The following is a 17958-nucleotide window of genomic DNA, read 5'->3' on the forward strand; positions in this document are numbered from 1 at the left end:
TTTTTAAACATTTACATTTGCTTGTTCTGACCAATCAGTGACCAAAAGAGCACATGTATAAGTAACCCTGGCAAGGGTCAGCCCTGATGTTGCCTTGGACTTTAGCAAGCTACTGATAGAACAGAGTTGCCTTCATGGGTTGTAATTGGCAGAAGTGTGTACTGGGAGGTAGGAAAAAAGCCATAGAAATATTTTTTCTACAGCTATCAGTAGTCAGAGGAAAATTTCCCAAAACAAAAGTCCGTTTGTGCTCAGATGACTCATGACTATATCTTTCCCAACACTGTGTACATGTACGTGCTTATAAAACCCATTTCAATGTCTTTGCTTATATCATTCCTGCTCCTGGGATGTCTGGCCCCTTTACTTTACCTATCTAATAACTACTCATCACTCATGACATGCTCTATATAAATCTGGTCCGTTCTGTTCAGTCCTATTTTCTCCATGAAATATTTCCTGCTTAGGCCACAGTAGCTCTGCATACCGTAAACTACAGGAACATTTCTGATCTATACCATTTGAGTCTTTCATTGTTTCCTAGTTGTTTAACTGAAGACAGTAAAGCACAGTGGCTAAAAATTATACATTCTGTATGACCTTGGACAATATATTTGACCTTTCAAAACTTCTCTTAAATGTCTCTAAAACTTCTATTAAGTGGAGATATAAATTGTCCCTACCTCATAGGGCTATTCTGAAAGTTAAATGAGAATGATGCATGCCAAGTGATTTACCTGGTATACAGTAAGTGTTCAACAGAGGTAGTAGTGGGTGGAGGTAGTGATAATGGTAATAATTATCACCATCATCATCAGTATCTTCAATTTTATTGTACAACCTTTGAGGGCAGGGACTGTGTCTCTAGTCTGCTTTTTCTCATTGTTCCCCTAACCCCCAAAATTGTCATTCAGCTAATTTGATGTCTGCTGATTATGTGTCCAGCTCTATTCAATAGTACTGCCTCAAAGATATGAAATTACATCAGGAGTATAATTCTCATCTTTTATTGCCAACTACAGAAGCCCTAGGATGTTTTTCCTTGCTTTACATGCATAAGTAGTTTGGATAGAAGCTGCTGAAGTAATCATATGCTAGTGGACTATGAGAAGAATAGGAAACTCCTTAATCATTCCAAGCTCCTCTGTTGAGTATGCTTGAAAAAAAGAGAGAGAGAGAGAGAGAGAGAGAAGGAAGAAAGGGAGAGAAGGAAGCAAACACTTATACTAAAATGCCATCTGGTAAATTGCTTTCAAATTCCATGACTTCCTGCCAGTTCAAGCTGTATTGTTTTAACCCTTGTAAGAAAGCTGGCATTGAGGCCTGATTCACCACTTGTCCATTTCTCCAGCCATTTCCCTAAAGAGTTTGCCAGAATTTATGTTTATAAGTAAACTAGATGCTAGAGCCTTAACACAACAAATTATTTTGCTTGTCATTTCTTTTCAGCCGATAACAGTAGAACTCTGAATGTGGATTCCACTGCAATGACACTACCTATGTCTGATCCAACTGCATGGGCCACAGCAATGAATAATCTTGGAATGGCACCGCTGGGAATTGCCGGACAACCAATTTTACCTGGTATGTTATTTTTAATCACCTCGCAAGTGCTTATTTTTATTGACCATGTGGTAATAAATATAGCAGTATGACACAACTTATTTTGAAGTTGACATTTACCAGATTCTGCCTAGAGTGTGCATTTTTGTAATATGAGCTTTATAGTCTCGGTAGCCGGTAGTTACTAGTATACTCCGTTTTGCACTTTGGACATGCTGGGGGTATATCCAATGCAGGCTAGGGTCATTGAAGCTTTAAACAGCTCTTTGAAATACAAGGCAAGAGGATTTTGGCGAGGAATTACAAAGCTTGTGTAATTTTATAGATTTCATAGAGGAGGCAAATAAACATGGAGACAGAAAGAGAACTGACGTAGATATCTCCAAAATCTTAGATTCCTAGAGGAGAGAAAGGAGATGGTGGAGGACAGCCCAAAGACTGTTTTTAACATTGAATAACTGTGTGTAAATACACACACACATACATATATACATAAACAAAGTAACCTGTAATAGAACTGACATGGTGGACTAACTCCACCTCCACTAAAGATAAAATGAGAAGCAGAACATCATAGCACCTGAAGGGTTTTGTTTAGACACAAAGAAGCTTCCTGGACAGTGAGAGCTAATTAATCATTACAATGAATTTTTGAAGACATTTGGGAATTGCCATCTCAGGGAGCCTGAGGCAGCTTTTTAAACAGCCTAAACATTAATCTCCCCAGATTCAATTAATTGTGACTCTACTTAAAAGCACAACAGGACCAGGCCAATCTAGAACCTTGCTACTCAAAGTGTGCCCTGCATAACCTGGGAACCACTTAGAATCCCAGAATCTCAGGCCCCAGCACAGACCTACTGAATCAGAAGCTGCATTTTCGCAAGATCCCCAGGTGCTTCACAGGCACATTAAAGTTGATAAACAGATTTAGAGTAATGCCATTTTGCCTTGCCATTTATTTATATAGTTAGCTACACCCCGCAAAATATTATTTCACAATTCCAGTGCAGATTATAAATCCTTATAAGTTATAACGAGGGTGGGCTATGCTAGACAGCAATACTAATAATGAATTAAGAAATGTTGGCCGGGCGCGGTGGCTCAAGCCTGTAATCCCAGCACTTTGGGAGGCCGAGACGGGCGGATCACGAGGCCAGGAGATCGAGAGACAATCCTGGCTAACACGGTGAAACCCCGTCTCTACTAAAAAATACAAAAAAAACTAGCCGGGCGAGGTGGCGGGCGCCTGTAGTCCCAGCTACTCGGGAGGCTGAGGCAGGAGAACGGCGTAAACCCGGGAGGCGGAGCTTGCAGTGAGCTGAGATCCGGCCACTGCACTCCAGCCTGGGTGACAGAGCAAGACTCCGTCTCAAAAAAAAAAAAAAAAAAAAAAGAAATGTTGTTACATCAAAAGCCAAGAAACAAGCATAAAAGCAACCAAACATGAAGAAAAAAAGGTATGTGAATAAGAAATGGGTGGAGAAAAAAAAAGGAGTCTAAATTCTATATGTGGCAGGTGCAAAGAACTCTGCCAAACTATAATTCATACCATAGGTTGTAGTTCACCAGACTGTATTCTTCTCCATTAGACCAACAACAATTGAAATGAACCACCAAACATCCTTTGAGAGCTACAGTGATTGGACCATGGATTTCCTTAGGTTTTGAATGACTAGTGGGGCCAATCTGGGATCAGTGAATGTTACTGTAGGAGCCAATATTGCAGAATGGTTAAGATGTCAGGTGCTGGAGTCAGTCTGCTTGGCTTCCAAGCCTGTTTCTTTCACTATTTGATCTCGAGCAGTTGTGTATCTTCTGAGACTCAGTGTCCTCATCTACAAAGTCAGACTAATAGTGCCTAACTCCTAGGATGACAATTAAATCATGTTTAGCACAATGGTACATAGAAGGTGCTCAAAAATGGCAGCTATTAAAATACTTCAAAAATCATTATTAATGTATTTCTCATAGACATTTCTAAGGAAGTAACAAGTTTTGTATTTAGTACCTCTTTATTATTTGATTATAATAGAATTTAAACTGAAATATATATTGTTTTATAGCTCCATGTAGAGTGTCCCTGAGTCACAACACTTATAGTCTAAGATGACTAGACAATCTAATTTGACTTAAATATTTCCAGTTTATGACAGTCTGGACCATATGTGTAAAAGTCCCAGGAAAAATATTGAGGCCACATCTGCGCTCTGGTCCAGGGGACTAAATGTTAACTGATATCATATGATTTGTAAATTATCATATATAAGCATAAATCTATGCTCACAAAGTAATATTCAATACTTAGCCACCCATCTATAACATGGAAAAAGAAAGGCCTAGCATTGAGAACAAAAATTCTACCAAGCAATCATTACAGACCCAAAGCTTGAGCTGGGGTCAATAATAAGGCTAGAAAATTGTGGTAAGTTTTCTTAACAGTGTGGTAGAGGGCTTGAATCCTCATAACAGTATCTTGCTTAGTGCTTAACAACACAGGCCTTGAAGTTAGAGGATTACCTGGGTTTGAGTCCTTGCTCTGCCACTTACTATTGTTACCTTAAGCAAGTTACTTGACCTGTCTGTTCCTCAGTTTTCTCATCTGTAAAATGGAGATAATGATAGTGTCCTAGCTCATAGGATTGCTGTGGACATTAAATAATATACTTAGCACACTGCTTACCATATAATAAGCACCCAATAAAGATAAACTGTCATCATTATTACTACTCTTAGCAGTACTATATGCTCTGATGTAGAGGAAGTACTAACATACATTCTTCAAATCGCTGCTAAGCTCCCACTTAAATTGAAAGTATTTGGATGCTATGCAGCCACTGTCAACACTAATATGCTAATAAGCGTTCTGTACATCCAGCTTCAACCAGACATTTGAAACCTCAAGAGTATTTTTAATTTCTACCTTTGGCCCCCTTCTCCACATCTTGTTTTCTTAACGACTGTAAAGAAATGGTTTCTCTTTGACCTGTAATTCAGTGATTCTGCCTGCCACCATGCTCCAGTGAAACTTACTTGACTGTTTGGAAACCTGGTCATAGAAATGCTGGTATTAGTTCAGTAGTTCCCTTCTTGTCTTAAAGTGCATGGGGCAATAACATCAGGCTGAGATATACTTTGTAAAGCTATGTATAAAATCACTTAAGTTATGTGTGAACTGGTTTTTCTTGTATCTGTATTATTTTAGGAAGGCAGTTTACCACTGAGATTTGAACATGGGTTCTAGATCCAGAATGCCTATGTTCAAGTCTCTGTCATTAACCAGTTGTGTGACTGTTGACAAGTTACTTCACTTCTCTATGCCTCAGTTTCTTCATCTGTAAAATGCAGATAATAATGACACCTATGTTATAGGGTTGTTAGGAGGATTCATGTGTTAATACATGTAAAGCCTTAGAATGATGCCTGGCTCACAGTAATTCCTCAATTAACTCAGCTATTATTATTATTATTGTTTCAAGTTCACATGTGCGATGTGGCTCACAAAAAGTTGAATTATGACTCATCTTTACCTTTAACAACAGTGAAGGACAGTAAAGGCAAGGGTGAAATTTTTCCCTGGTGAAATACTGGACAGCAACAGGTGAAGAGAATAGTATATGTCTAACAGTACTGATGCCTGTTCCTTATAAATCTGTTGGGGATTTTCACAGAAATGGAAGGGTGGCACGACACTCCAATGCTGCCTACCTTTCTTCTTGCCAGGGTCTGGAGAACAGAGTGCCTGCCATCTTTACAATGGGTTAAAACATCTCCCTGATCAGCTCCCCACGCCTCAAGATTTCTTAAAATGGAAAAGGCAGCAAATAAGCCTCATGGAGCTGTTGCCTGAAGTCACCCATTAAAGGCTCAGTAATTCAGCTACTTTTATGTTCCTCAGGAGGTTTCCTACTGAGCCAGCAGACTTTTCTTTGTCCTGTCTCATCTAGCCTGTCTGTGACAGTAGAGAAGTCTTTTGACATTGATGAAAAACAAGTGATAATGTAAGCTTCCTTCACTGCCCCTAGAGACCTCTAATCTATACTGTCATGGATACTGAGTCTCTTAGACACACACTTGTCATGAAGGCAATGTCTGGCATAGTTATTATATTCATTGAGTAGGGAGTAGAAACAGGCTATCTCTGAGGTTTGGTGTGGAGTTCCCTTTCAACTAACATGGTGTTTTGTACTGCTGTGGTTCAATAAAGTTAATCCATAATGATGGCAGATCAGGCGGTCCCCTCTGGCTAGCAGCTGTCTTTCCTGCAAGAGTATTTGCTTTGAGAAGCTGGTCAAATAAGACTAATGTTAGTGGAGCTCAATAGAGTCAGGCCCTCTGGTTAAAGAACGTTCTGCCCCAGTCATTCCAGATGAATCCAAGGATGGACCCATTAAGGGCTACTTGTTGAATACTGCCTGCTGCTTCTTTTATTTTCCCCTTAATTAAAATATCCTTAGCAGCCAAGTGTGGAGCCTGTGAAGTCCAAAAAGAGAAGAGTTCCTCATTATGATGTCCCCACTGTATTGATTGTGTCTGCTCCATAATGAAAGATATTGGAAAATATGGACTCATGGACCTTATTCTCAGAGCAAAGCCCTTCTCATTCTTAAGGAGGCAGTTATCACTGGACCCAACAGGCCAACTCTGATGGGAACAGAAAGAAAGAAGGAGTTTGTATGATAATGACAGACCACTGTTCTGCAAGCTCCTCAGGAAGGCCTGGCCTTCGGTTTGTATTATTTTTAATATCTGCCACAAATAGAGTATGCTTTTAGTGGCAAAAAGTTATGATCCTGAGAAAGGAGAGCACTGTTCATCATCATAGTATATATGTTACCAAGAGCCAATAATATGTAAACATTATATATACCAGATAAAATTAATGTCTCTTCAAAACAAACCTGAATTCAAGCTACTGATGGTACTCTCAAGATTCACCATGGAGCATATCTACACCTGGAGATATTCATTTAAATCTCCTCCATGCCATCAAGCTCCCGTAGTAACACAACAGCTGGCAGTTAGCTGTTGTGCCAGATCATCTTTTCAAAAACAAAAAGACAGAGGCATCATCATTTGGTTTGGACATAACTGAGACCCTGCTTTTATGAATATGAATTAGTTCTATATTGTATAGCTGAAAAAGTTAAAAATGTTTTAGTTATTTATCTTGATATTACAGAAGTACTTTACTTCAACAAAAATGTATGAGTTTTTATGATCTATGTATTGTCATATTTTTCTCTGGGAACAAGCACATCATGATTTTGACTTGAGTACTGGCAACAACAAGATTAACTGGGCCACAGAAGGACAAACAGGAGATGGTCAACGTAATAGAGACTGTGTATTGAGGTCCCCGCAAAGAACGAGGTCCTATCTCCCAGAGAAGACACCACAAAATACAGATAGTGAGGCGCTCTACATCACAGTCTGTGTAGGTGAATGCTGTGGAGCTGTTTTCTCGTGGAAATATTTTAAACTATTTAAGCCTTTGGAAGAGTATGTGAAGCTCAAGGGCCAGAGGATCTTTGAGATAAGAATTTCATGACCTTAACTAGCTGGAATAAGTAAATGCACAGTGATAGGAACAATCATTAAAAAAGAAAAGACTCCCCATGGAAACTATTAGGAGAAGGAGCTGAGTCAAACTATTTGCTTATTCATTCATTCATACAAGAAATATTCACTGAAGCCTGCCAGTATAAAGGTACTGTGAGAAGCACCAGGGAGAAAGCAATGAACAAAAAAGACAAAGTTTCCTATCCTCATAGTGACTCCAATACTTTTAGAACTTCCACACTGTCTCCCTAATCCAACATGTTCTCAAATATGAGCTGGCTCTTCACTGACAACAGCTCAAAGGCCTTCCTTTCATTTTATTCATTTGTTCTTTTATTTATCCATCCATTCATTGAAGATCTATTGAGCTAGATATAGGGGATCCCAACATGGGCATGGCGCAATCCTTGCCTTCAAGCTCAAGTTGCAGTGACAGAGGCAACAAAGTAAATATCACTACACTATAATGTTGCAAGTGTCATAACAGAAACTTCTAAATAAGTATATTTTAGCCCAGGTATGGTGAGAGGAAATGCTAGGTAGATGGCGGTGGTCAGAAAAGGTTCACAAAAGAGGTAACATTTGAGCTAGGTGTCCAGGGATATATAGGAGTATGTCAGGAGGATAAAAGAACTAAGAACAGTGTAGGCAGAGGAAACACTGCATCAATTATTGGAAGGTATGCAAGGGTATACAGTATGGAGACAGTGGTTAACTATTGAGTTACATCACCTCATTCAGCAAAGACTTTGAGGCAGCTTATAAGAAAGATTACAGTATATGAAAAAATACAATAATTTATAAAAAATAAAATAAAATAAATCAGCATCTGGGAAAATATAAATGAGAATACAAGACAAAGACCAGGTAGGAAGTTAATTAAAATTCAGGTGTGTAGGTCATAGAATCCCACCTGATTTCTGAAGTTGAGCTGCCCCTGTGACAAAGCAGCCAAAACAAAAAAGGGAAACCTGATCAGTTATATAATTTGCATTTTTCCATGAAGAAAAAATACACCAGTCCTCAGGGGAAGTGAAGCTTTTCATGGCCCTTAATAATGTGTGTATGTGTGTGTGTGACATTCTAGTTCTGAAAGAAGTTTTTCACAGGAAGTTTCATATATAGGGGAGCACGCTAAGTGAAATGGTTGAGTGATCTGAAAAGCCCAAACACTGGTGTGTAGGCCACGACCCTTCTATGGCAAAATGTAAAAACTAAAAATGTAGTAAATTTGTCATGAAGCTAAATTTGCTCAATTGAAAGGACTGCCCTTTATTCTGAGGTGATAGACTTCCTGTATTTTTGGTTTTAAAATGTTCTTTCTTTTATGAACTGTATGAATAGGATGTTGGTTAGTTTCTTTGTTACTTTTTCCCCACTTCTTTTCTTGCCAAATTAAGAGGCTGGTGACCTTAAATATGCATATAATTTTATTCATTTCCAAAATCCAGAAATCTGGGAACCACAGATGTAGTGGGAAATGTCCTCACTAATGCCCCTCCAAAGGTGAATACCTTTGGAGGGCATGACTCTGGACCTGTCAAATGTTCTAAAAAGGCAAGAACACAGTGTAAATGAATAAAAAGGAATTGAGGGAAGATGGGCTACAAAGGGAGATTTTGCAAAACCTTGCACTAAAGGAATAAAGCTCCACTGGTGGAAATTTGAGATATGTTTGGGAGGACCTTTGTGAACTGAAATTGTGCCACATAACCCACCAATCCCAGGTTGCCAGATTGTTTGCTGTTGTACATGAGCCAGGCCCTGTCTCACCTTTCCAGCTGAGCTGAAACAAGTGTTTAGATGATCTTTTGGGGAAACCGGACAGATGTCGGTAGAATTTGAGAGTCATTGTGTAAAACTTTGGGAACTTGTGCCTCCAAGAGGGCTGGTGAGAAGTCCAGAATCATCTCACAGCTCAGCCAGGTTGTGCTTGGAAATCTGTGTTCTCTCTTCAGATTAGAAGAGAGATACAAGGTTCAGTAGGTAGATACTAATCTGACAAAGACTGCCTAAAAAGTCTCTTAAAGGATCTATGTAGAAAAGAGACAGGACTATAATGGGTTAAAATTTCCCAGTACACAGACATAATTCTTAATTTTCCAATGAATTTTGTAGGAACTCTAAAGAAATAACAATAATGTCTCAGAAATATGTAGCTCAGTTGAAATCATAACTTTCTATAAAATAGCTTAATTATGCATATATAATTAGATCCTATTTGAAATAGTTATTTTGGAATAATCTGTGGTTGGATTTCAGTGGTTTTACTGTGAGTAAAAACTACCTCCTGGGGCTCAGGGGTCTCTGGAACACCTAAAAGATTGGAAATGCTTTTATCGGGCCAGGGGCACTTGGATGGGGAGAAGTCGTTAAGTGCAGGCAAAGCCTTTCTGAGAGTGTAAAGGGGCTTTCAGTAAGAACCAGGGTCCAGTTCTGAAAATGTAAGCAAGATAGTCAATGTGTGTCACTTCCTACCTTTGCCTACTTCCAGTTGATACATGGCCACAATTTCAACTTCTTTTGTGGCACAAAATTGCAACAGTGAATTTTAAAAAGAGGCCCCGAAACACTGTGACAATGCATGTGTCAAATATCTCAATAGGAAATTCTGGGTTTAGAGATACGCAACCCCAGGATAGCCTCCTGGATAGGAAGGTTTGAAGGCCACATACAAAGTTGAGTAGGTAGGTACTAATCTGACAAAGAGCATCTGTCTTTCTCTATGAAACTGTGGACTTTGTGGGAAGCAGTGTAGACTAATGGTTAGGAGCATGTTTAGTGAGTGCCACTTACTGTGTATCCTTACTGTGTTATCTCTGTCAGTTTCAATTTCCTCACCTGTAAAATAGGGAATATTATTTCCCATCCCTTAGGATTGTTGTGAAGATTAAGTCAGATACAGTGTATAAAACCTGGAAATTAATAACTAGCCAATTAATGGGTAGCTAGTATTCCTCTCCCCTGCCACAAAGGTAAAAGGTGGCATTTTACAGCAGGAAGATCACCTGAGGTCAGGAGTTCAAGACCAACCTGGCCAACATGGTGAAACCCCATCTCTACTAAAAATACAAAAATTAGCTGGGCGTAGTGGCGTGTGCTTGTAATCCCAGCTACTAGGGAGGCTGAGGCAGGAGAATCGCTTGAACCTGGGAGGCAGAGGTTACAGTGAGCTGAGATCATGCCATTGCACTCCAGCTTGGATGATAAGAGCGAGACTCCATCTCAAAAAAAAAAAAAAAAAGAAAAAGAAAGAGAAGCCAACATGAACGGGCCTGCCAAAAACTATTAGGGTTGAACCGTAAAATAGGCATGTGTGGTGTCTTTGTCAGACATCAGATGTAGAACACCTCTGAGGTTTCTACAGTTTTGTAGATAACTGTTATCTTAGTACACCTAGTAGAGCGTCAGTCATCTGACATTGTTCCAACTGAACAATGGTCCTTCCATATAGCAACAGTGTAGTGGCAACAGTTGCCCAAGACAGTGGCTCTGTGCCCTGCAGGATCCTAAAGCGCCTTTTCAAAAATCTGAGAAAAATCATGGTCAGTCTAGTTTGACTGTTTAGTGTACTTTCTATTTTCATTCCTTGAAAATTGTTAACTCTATTAACCAATAACACTCCACTGCAGCCAGGCTGGATATTCTCCTTATCTATTGCTATATAACAAACTACCTTAGAAGTTAGTGACTTAAAACACAATCATTTTATTATATTTTAAGATTTTTCTGGATGAGGAATGTGGGTAGGACTGAAATGGGCAATTTTACTGTACTATATATCAACTGGGATACCTCAGTTGTGGCAGGCTGATTTCAAGACTTCACTCATATGCATGGCACCTTGGTAAGGACAGATACAAGACTGGGCTCAGCTGGATCCGTCTTCTGCCATTTGCTCTAAGTCCCTCTCCACATGGTCTCTCTAGCAGGGTAGTCAGCCTTACATGAGGATGAAAAGCTCCCGTTATCACTCATTTCTAGAGACAAAAGGTAGAAATTGCATCTCTCTTAATGCCTGGGCCTCAAAAAGGACACAATATCCCTTATGCCATATTCTGTTGGTTAAAGCAGTTCTAAAGCCCATCCAGATTCAAAGGGATAAGGGCATAGACCCTTACCTTGATGGAAGGAGAATCAAAGAATTTGTATCCAACTTTAATCCACCACATTGGGGCAAAAAGAATTGTATGTAAACATTTTGTTGCCCAAATGCCTTATTTTTTCAACAATTTGCTTCACTTTATATCTGCAATTGTATTAATTTATTGAAACCATTGTCATATTACATTGAGAGGCAGTGTAGTGGTTAAGGGCATTAGAATTAGACCAAGTTGGATTTGAATTCTAGGTCTGCCTCTTACTGGCTGTGTAAACTTGAGCACGTAACTAAGCCCCCCTTGACCCTCAATTTCTTTATCCATAAAATGAAGGATAACATATGTAAGCTCACAGCTCTATTAGAATGTGATTATATAAAATGCTTAGCACTGAACCTAAAACATTTTAAGCACTTAATAAACAATTATGGTGATTCATTGATGGTACAGCATTGTAACTGTTTGCGTGGTTGTTTCCAAACTAGAGCATAAGGCCAAGGATTTTGTCTTATTCATTTCTGAAACCCCGACACCTGACATAGGACCTGTCATCAAAATATTGAATGAATAGATAGAGGAATAACTGGGTAGCTGCACAGAAATGACATTTGCCTCCATTGTAATTCCTTGGCTCAGATGTGTACAGAGAATGGGCAGTAATCACTCTGCCAAGGTTGAGTAAGTGCAAGTTGCTAGGTAGCAGGAAGGCTTAAAGCTACATAGAAACATTACTTGAAATCACATGGTAGAGTTGCAAGTCTGAGGAGCAAGCTGGCCCCAGCTAACAGACAGCATTTGCAGAATTTCCAGTGGGTTGGGACTTTGGGAAGTACACGAATCAGAAGAGGGAATACAGGCCGGGCCTGGTGGCTCATGCCTGTAATCCCCACACTTTGGGAGGCCGAGGCAGGTGGACCACTTGGGGTCAGAAGTTTGAGACCAGCCTGACCAACATGGTGAAACCCCATCTCTACTAAAAATTTAAAAAAAAAAAAATTAGCCAGGCATGGTAGCGCATGCCTGTAATCCCAGCTACTAGGGAGGCTGAGGCAGGAGAACTGCTTGAACCCAGGAGGCAGAGGTTGCAGTGAGCTGAGATCGCACCACTGCACTCCAGCCTGGATGACAGCACGGGACTCCGTCTCCAAAAAAAAAGAGAGAGAATACAAATCAACATGTCATGACTCTTTCGGCAATGGCCATGCCAAGAGTCAAGAAGGCAGTAGGGAAATGGTGTTAGAAGAGACGGTAAAAGCAAAACAGAACAGGATATTTATTGCAAAAAGGACTTTGGAGGAGTATCTTGGCCTTTTCCATAACTCTTTTATATGATTTCAAATCTTTGAAAGTTTGAATTCCTAACATAAGTGGCAATGGTACGTACTTGTTGGTAGTACTCTACAAGACAGGCCAGGGTCCTGGAAAAGGGAGAGAATTTCTCTGGTGTTCTATTCCCAGTGTGTTTTAAATTGCTGGACTTCTTTGATTTTTCAGGTTCTGCAATATATGTATAAAGCCCATGACTTCAAATGGTTTTCTTGGTCGACATTGGAAATCCACATTCACTTTGGTGCTTAATGATTAAAGATAAGCAAAAGAAATAATCAACGTGATAGAAGCCTTTGAAATGTCATGTACAACCTGCTCCCTAGCAAGCCCTTATGGGCAGTGTAGCCTATGGAACTCCTGGCATATTGAACAAAAGGAAGAGGGGTAGTTTATCTACTCTGGCTTTAGCCATATGCAATGAATACATTTGCTTTTAAATGAATTTATAAAATATTAATGTAATTATATGAAACAGCAGAGTGGTAAGTACATCAGTCAGGAGTTATATTTATCCTGTATATTTGTTTTTTGTTTGTCTCCATTTATTAGTAGGCAGTACATAGAGACAGACATTTCCTTCTCAGCCGAAGTGGCAGAACTTGTTTAATGAACTGATGTTTCTGTAATCTGTGGTAAGGTAGAGTTGTGAGTGACAGAGCTATATGAATAACAATAAGAAGGCAGGCAGAACAATAAAAGGAAGACAAACATTTCAGTAGAATAGGAAAAATAGATGGGATTGTTTTGTTGGCACACAATCTAATCTGATCTTTTCCTAACGAAAAATAACAGTTTGTAAATGGGTAAGATAATATTAACAATTTCTCCAAAATCTTCTGCATGAGGAATCAAATTTTCCAAAGACATAAATGGCATTCTTAACCACAGTGCTCTTATTTTGGTTCTCTAAGATCCAACAGGAAACCTAGACACCACCCCCAACACTTGCATAGAGCCTGACATATAGGAAGCCTATCACAGATGTTTGTGAATGTGTGAATGAATGCCTGAATCAGTGGATTTATCAGTGTGGGTTTTCACATTTTAAATGAAAAGAAGGAAACTTACCTATCAGGACTATCTGTCTTGCCAGAGGTCTTCATATCTGTTCTGTGCTTTCATCCTTTGAGCTAAATGTCATTATTTGCCCCCCACTTTTACCAAAAAGGAAATGGAGGCACACAGATATTAAGAAACTTTCAAGATCACATAACCACAATATGGACTACAGTATAGATATGAGAGCCGTGGGTGGGAGGGAGGGAAGGAGGGTACGTGCGTGTGTGTGTGTGTGTGTGTGTATGTGTGTGTGTGTCTACATGCGAGTTGAGTGAGATGACATTTGAGGGCTAAAAGTAAATATTTTCATAAAAATAAAACTTCCTTTTGGGAGAATTTTTTTCTTCCCAAACATTTTCAGGGTCTTGACATCACATTTAAAAGGCATGTGAGAGACTGGGTAATGCCCTAGCTTGTTTGGGCTGCCTTTGTAACAGGGGATGCCCATGTGCCACCTGCCTGCCCATCTGCCCAGCTCTAGATCTCACTCTTATTGTGCCTGTCAGACCTGAGGTTCTGCTTCTGTGGGAATCCTGGGTTCTTCCTGCTGTTTAGGTTGACCTCCTCCAGCATCTTAGAGAGAAAGAGCCACCCAGGTGACTTCAGGGCCACTTTAAGGACATGTGTACAGGCATTACCCTTCTGGCCTGTGTGGTGAACATGAAGTCTTTGGGAGTAGGGCCTGCTACTGCTGCTGCAACTGCCCCTGAATTACCAGAACCCCTCAAGCTGCAGTACTTTTTTTGTTTGCAGTCCACTGTGTGTGGTTCTATAGCAAAGACAGAAGTGGGAGGCAGAGAAACAAAGTAGAGTGTACTCCCTTCTCTCAGAGAAATTCCATTTTGATCTAGAGACAAGATTTAAACAATGAAATCAATACTGTCCTTAGACCCAGGCAAGTGGGGCTCCTCCTCAGGGGCCCCTGTGCTTTGGAATGCCTACCTGGATAATTTCTAAGTCCCCTTCCAGAGCCAAGCACTGGCCAAGCAGGTAGTATCTTCAGGGCAGCTGCCCTGGGTCCAGAGCAGCTCCTTCTTGTATTCTGGTTGTAAGAAGTACCTTTCTTGAAATTTTCTAAGTTCCCCTGCAGTGTCTGGGGCAGACTGTGACTGGCATTATCATCTGAGAAGCCCTAATCTTAAACTGGACACATGTATACCTGAGTTCCCATTTCTCCCCTTTGGGATACTCTCCAATCCTCTGACCTGTATGTGCAGTGAACTAGATGCCCCAAGAAGCTTCAGGACTCATGGAATCCTCCCCAGAGTCTTGGTTCCAGGAGAGTGGCCTGGCAAGGAAACCACTCCAGCTGGCTGGTGTGGTATTTCTTTCATGGTATCGCGTGAGATTGTGCCACGAAAATGCTGCCAGTACTGATTAGCAGTGAAACAAATTGTGTACGTAGATAGGCCCCACAAAAAAATACTTGTTTGGGTGCCCCCACACATGCTAGAGGCATCCCTGAATTAAACAAAGAATGATGCAAAATAAAAAAGTCAATGGTAACAAGTATAGAACCAATAGCTTTTAGAGGCAAAGTCAAGAATGAACCAGAATTATCTGGAAAAGCCTCTTCAAGGAACGTGACACTTAAGCCAGGCCTTGAAGCATGGGGAGAATTTGCAGAGGCTCAAATAATTCCAGGCAGAAAGAACAACATGAACAAAGGCACAGAGAGTAGTTATTTATCAAACCTATGCTCAGCACATTAGATTCATCCTCACAGCTTCCTGTAACGTAGGTGATATTAACCCTATTTTGCAGACGAGGAACTGGAAGTTCATCCTGCTAAGCAAATGGTAGACCTAAAACCCAGGTCTGCTTGATCCCCAAAACTCTGTGCTCTTAATATCATGCTGTACTGTACAAAGAAAACGTGTACAAGGGACAGTAAAAAGCCTTCTCGGAATGGAGCAGAGAGTGTGTGTTGGAAACTAGTAGAGGCAAAATCAATAGACAAGGCATGGCCATGCTATGAAAGACCTTGGATGCCACAATGAGATGCAGAGACTTAAATAAGCCCTGGTCAAACAAAATGGCCCCATCCCCAAAGGAAAATGCACAACTATAAAATAATATTTAAGACCTAGGAATACTAAGTACCATGCTTGTTAAATATTTTACCTCTGTCTTAGAAAGGCCTTTGATTTGAAGCTTACAAAGTAACATTCTTTCTCCACTTAACTTTGCCTGGTGTCATTTATTGTTCTCTCTTCTCCTTTTTTAGACTTCGATCCTGCTCTTGGAATGATGACTGGAATTCCACCAATAACTCCAATGATGCCTGGTTTGGGAATAGTACCTCCACCAATTCCTCCAGATATGCCAGTAGTAAAAGAGATCATACACTGTAAAAGCTGCACGCTCTTCCCTCCAAATCCAAGTAATAAGCTGCTTTTTTTTCCACACAAGACACAATGTTTTAGTGTACAAGAAAACTTTCTTCTTTTTCAAAAGAATACCCAAGGGCTTCGTAGATGTTTGTACGAAAGCTTCACCTAGAGAACCAAAGACAGGAAAATTTTCTCTTGCTAGGCAGGGTTGAATTTTATGTACACAACAGTAGACTTCTGTGTGCAGGTTGCAGTACAAATGATACATGTTTCTAATGCAGTCTGGTGAGGAATTCACGTGTGTTAGTAAAGAAGGAAGCATGCAGATTGCTCAACACCATCATTTGTAGTCTTTCCTTTTCATAACTGCCCCATGTACTGATGATGGCAGAGACAGAGTGTGGTCTGAGGCACATGAGAATATACATTTGGTGCTGAGAATCTTCCACTGCTAGCAGCTATTCATACATCACTTGAACCACTGCTATTCAACCGATGGGCTGTAATATACAGTGAGGCATGGTTCAACATATTGGAAGGGCAGAGAGGAATATTGAGACTAAGTCACACTACTTGTAGCCACCAGTCAAAGCAGTTCATGTGGAAGTAGAGATCCATTTTTGTCAGTAATGAACAGGCTTCTCCTTAGATTCACTTTAGAACATGTGTAAAGATATGATGACCATATTTTATTTAAAATGTCCCACTAATAATAATTGACTAAAACTTTTTTTCCAAATGCATTTGTAGTTTTATATACATTCAGTAATTAGAAGCTGATTCTGCATGTGCCCCAAGCCTCCTTAATGATTTTTCCATAGTTCTAGTCATATTGGATGGCATACCAAGGGAACCACCACTACAGTACAAAGATTAGAGCTGTTTGTTAAGGGATACATTCAGTGGTTTAGGACATAGATCAAATGACCTTGCCTTATCAGGATAAATATGAATCTTTGACATGTGACTTCAGACAAATATTTCATCGCCTACCTTAAATAGGAATCAGTTAATCACGGCCCAAGCCCTGGCAGGGACCCAGATTTTACGTAGTATGGTCTGCTCATAACTGAGAGGATTTTAGAATCAATCAGGGTTGGCTGGATAGATCATCTTGGCCCCTTTTGCTAGAAAACGAAAAAAAACAGATCTTTATGCTTTCTTCTGGTTTTTGAACATGGTTGTCAACAGGATACATCCTTCCAGACCAATAAGAAATCTAGGAGGCCAGCATCTCAGAGGACTGTATTGAGAGAAGAGCTAGTATGTCACAAGGAGAATTAGGGAATGGAGAATAAGATGGCCCTTGCAGGCCTTACTTGCCAGCTCAAATGGCCATTCCTGGATTTGTGTTTAGTGCCTAAGTGAATGAGCAGCACCATTTTATCTGTCTCTTACTCTTAGTTCCACTGTCCCTACAAGTGGGCAATGGCCTTTTTTACCTTTCAGCATGTTGCTTTCAGATTAGAGAAAGTTGTGCATTCCTGATAGTACCTTTTCTACATAAAAAGCCATGAATTTAGGCACTGCCAGTGTTAAAACCTCCTGCTTATGAAAGGGTAAAATCCTGCTGATTTAATCATTCATTTATCGCATAATCAGCCTGCAGCAGGCTTTCATGGTCTCAAGCACATCTAAGCTAACAGGGTGGCTCACACCCTATAATGTCCAGGTTGGGTGCAGTAGTTGACTTTACAGGATGTTCAGTTTCTAAATTTCTAAAGAATAGCACAGATGCCTTGTTTATGACACATAGACCATTTTGTTGAACAGTCTTCAAATGAATCTAGAAATATATAGCTTAAAAAGGCTCTAACTTTTGATAGCCTCTAGTAAAAGAAACGGACTGACATCTCTCAAATACATTGTTATCTTTCCCCACCTGCAGCCATGCCTCTTCAGTTCTGAGTTGGAAGGGCCACAGAGTAAGAGGGCACCATATCTCCCCCATGGCTCTGTCTTTTAGTTCTTCATCCTTGTATTAAGAATGCTTACAGGGCAACCAGCACCAG

The 17958-nt window shown here is 40.1% G+C and overlaps 1 protein-coding gene across 5 annotated transcripts in view; it reads left to right on the top strand.

The window, feature by feature from the left end:
* The window catches only part of LOC105481440 (ecto-NOX disulfide-thiol exchanger 2), a 292902-nt gene that overhangs the window by 209561 nt on the left and 65383 nt on the right, over nucleotides 1–17958 (top strand). For all 5 annotated transcript variants that reach the window (XM_071088931.1, XM_071088930.1, XM_071088933.1 and 2 more), the window contains 2 exons: nucleotides 1450–1584; nucleotides 15841–15996. In XM_071088931.1, the coding sequence (XP_070945032.1) occupies nucleotides 1488–1584; nucleotides 15841–15996 (253 nt within the window). In that variant the 5' untranslated portion in view covers nucleotides 1450–1487. The remainder of the gene's footprint in view (nucleotides 1–1449; nucleotides 1585–15840; nucleotides 15997–17958) is intronic.

Source organism: Macaca nemestrina, chromosome X (assembly GCF_043159975.1).
Source record: "Macaca nemestrina isolate mMacNem1 chromosome X, mMacNem.hap1, whole genome shotgun sequence".
Lineage (NCBI taxonomy): Eukaryota > Metazoa > Chordata > Mammalia > Primates > Cercopithecidae > Macaca > Macaca nemestrina.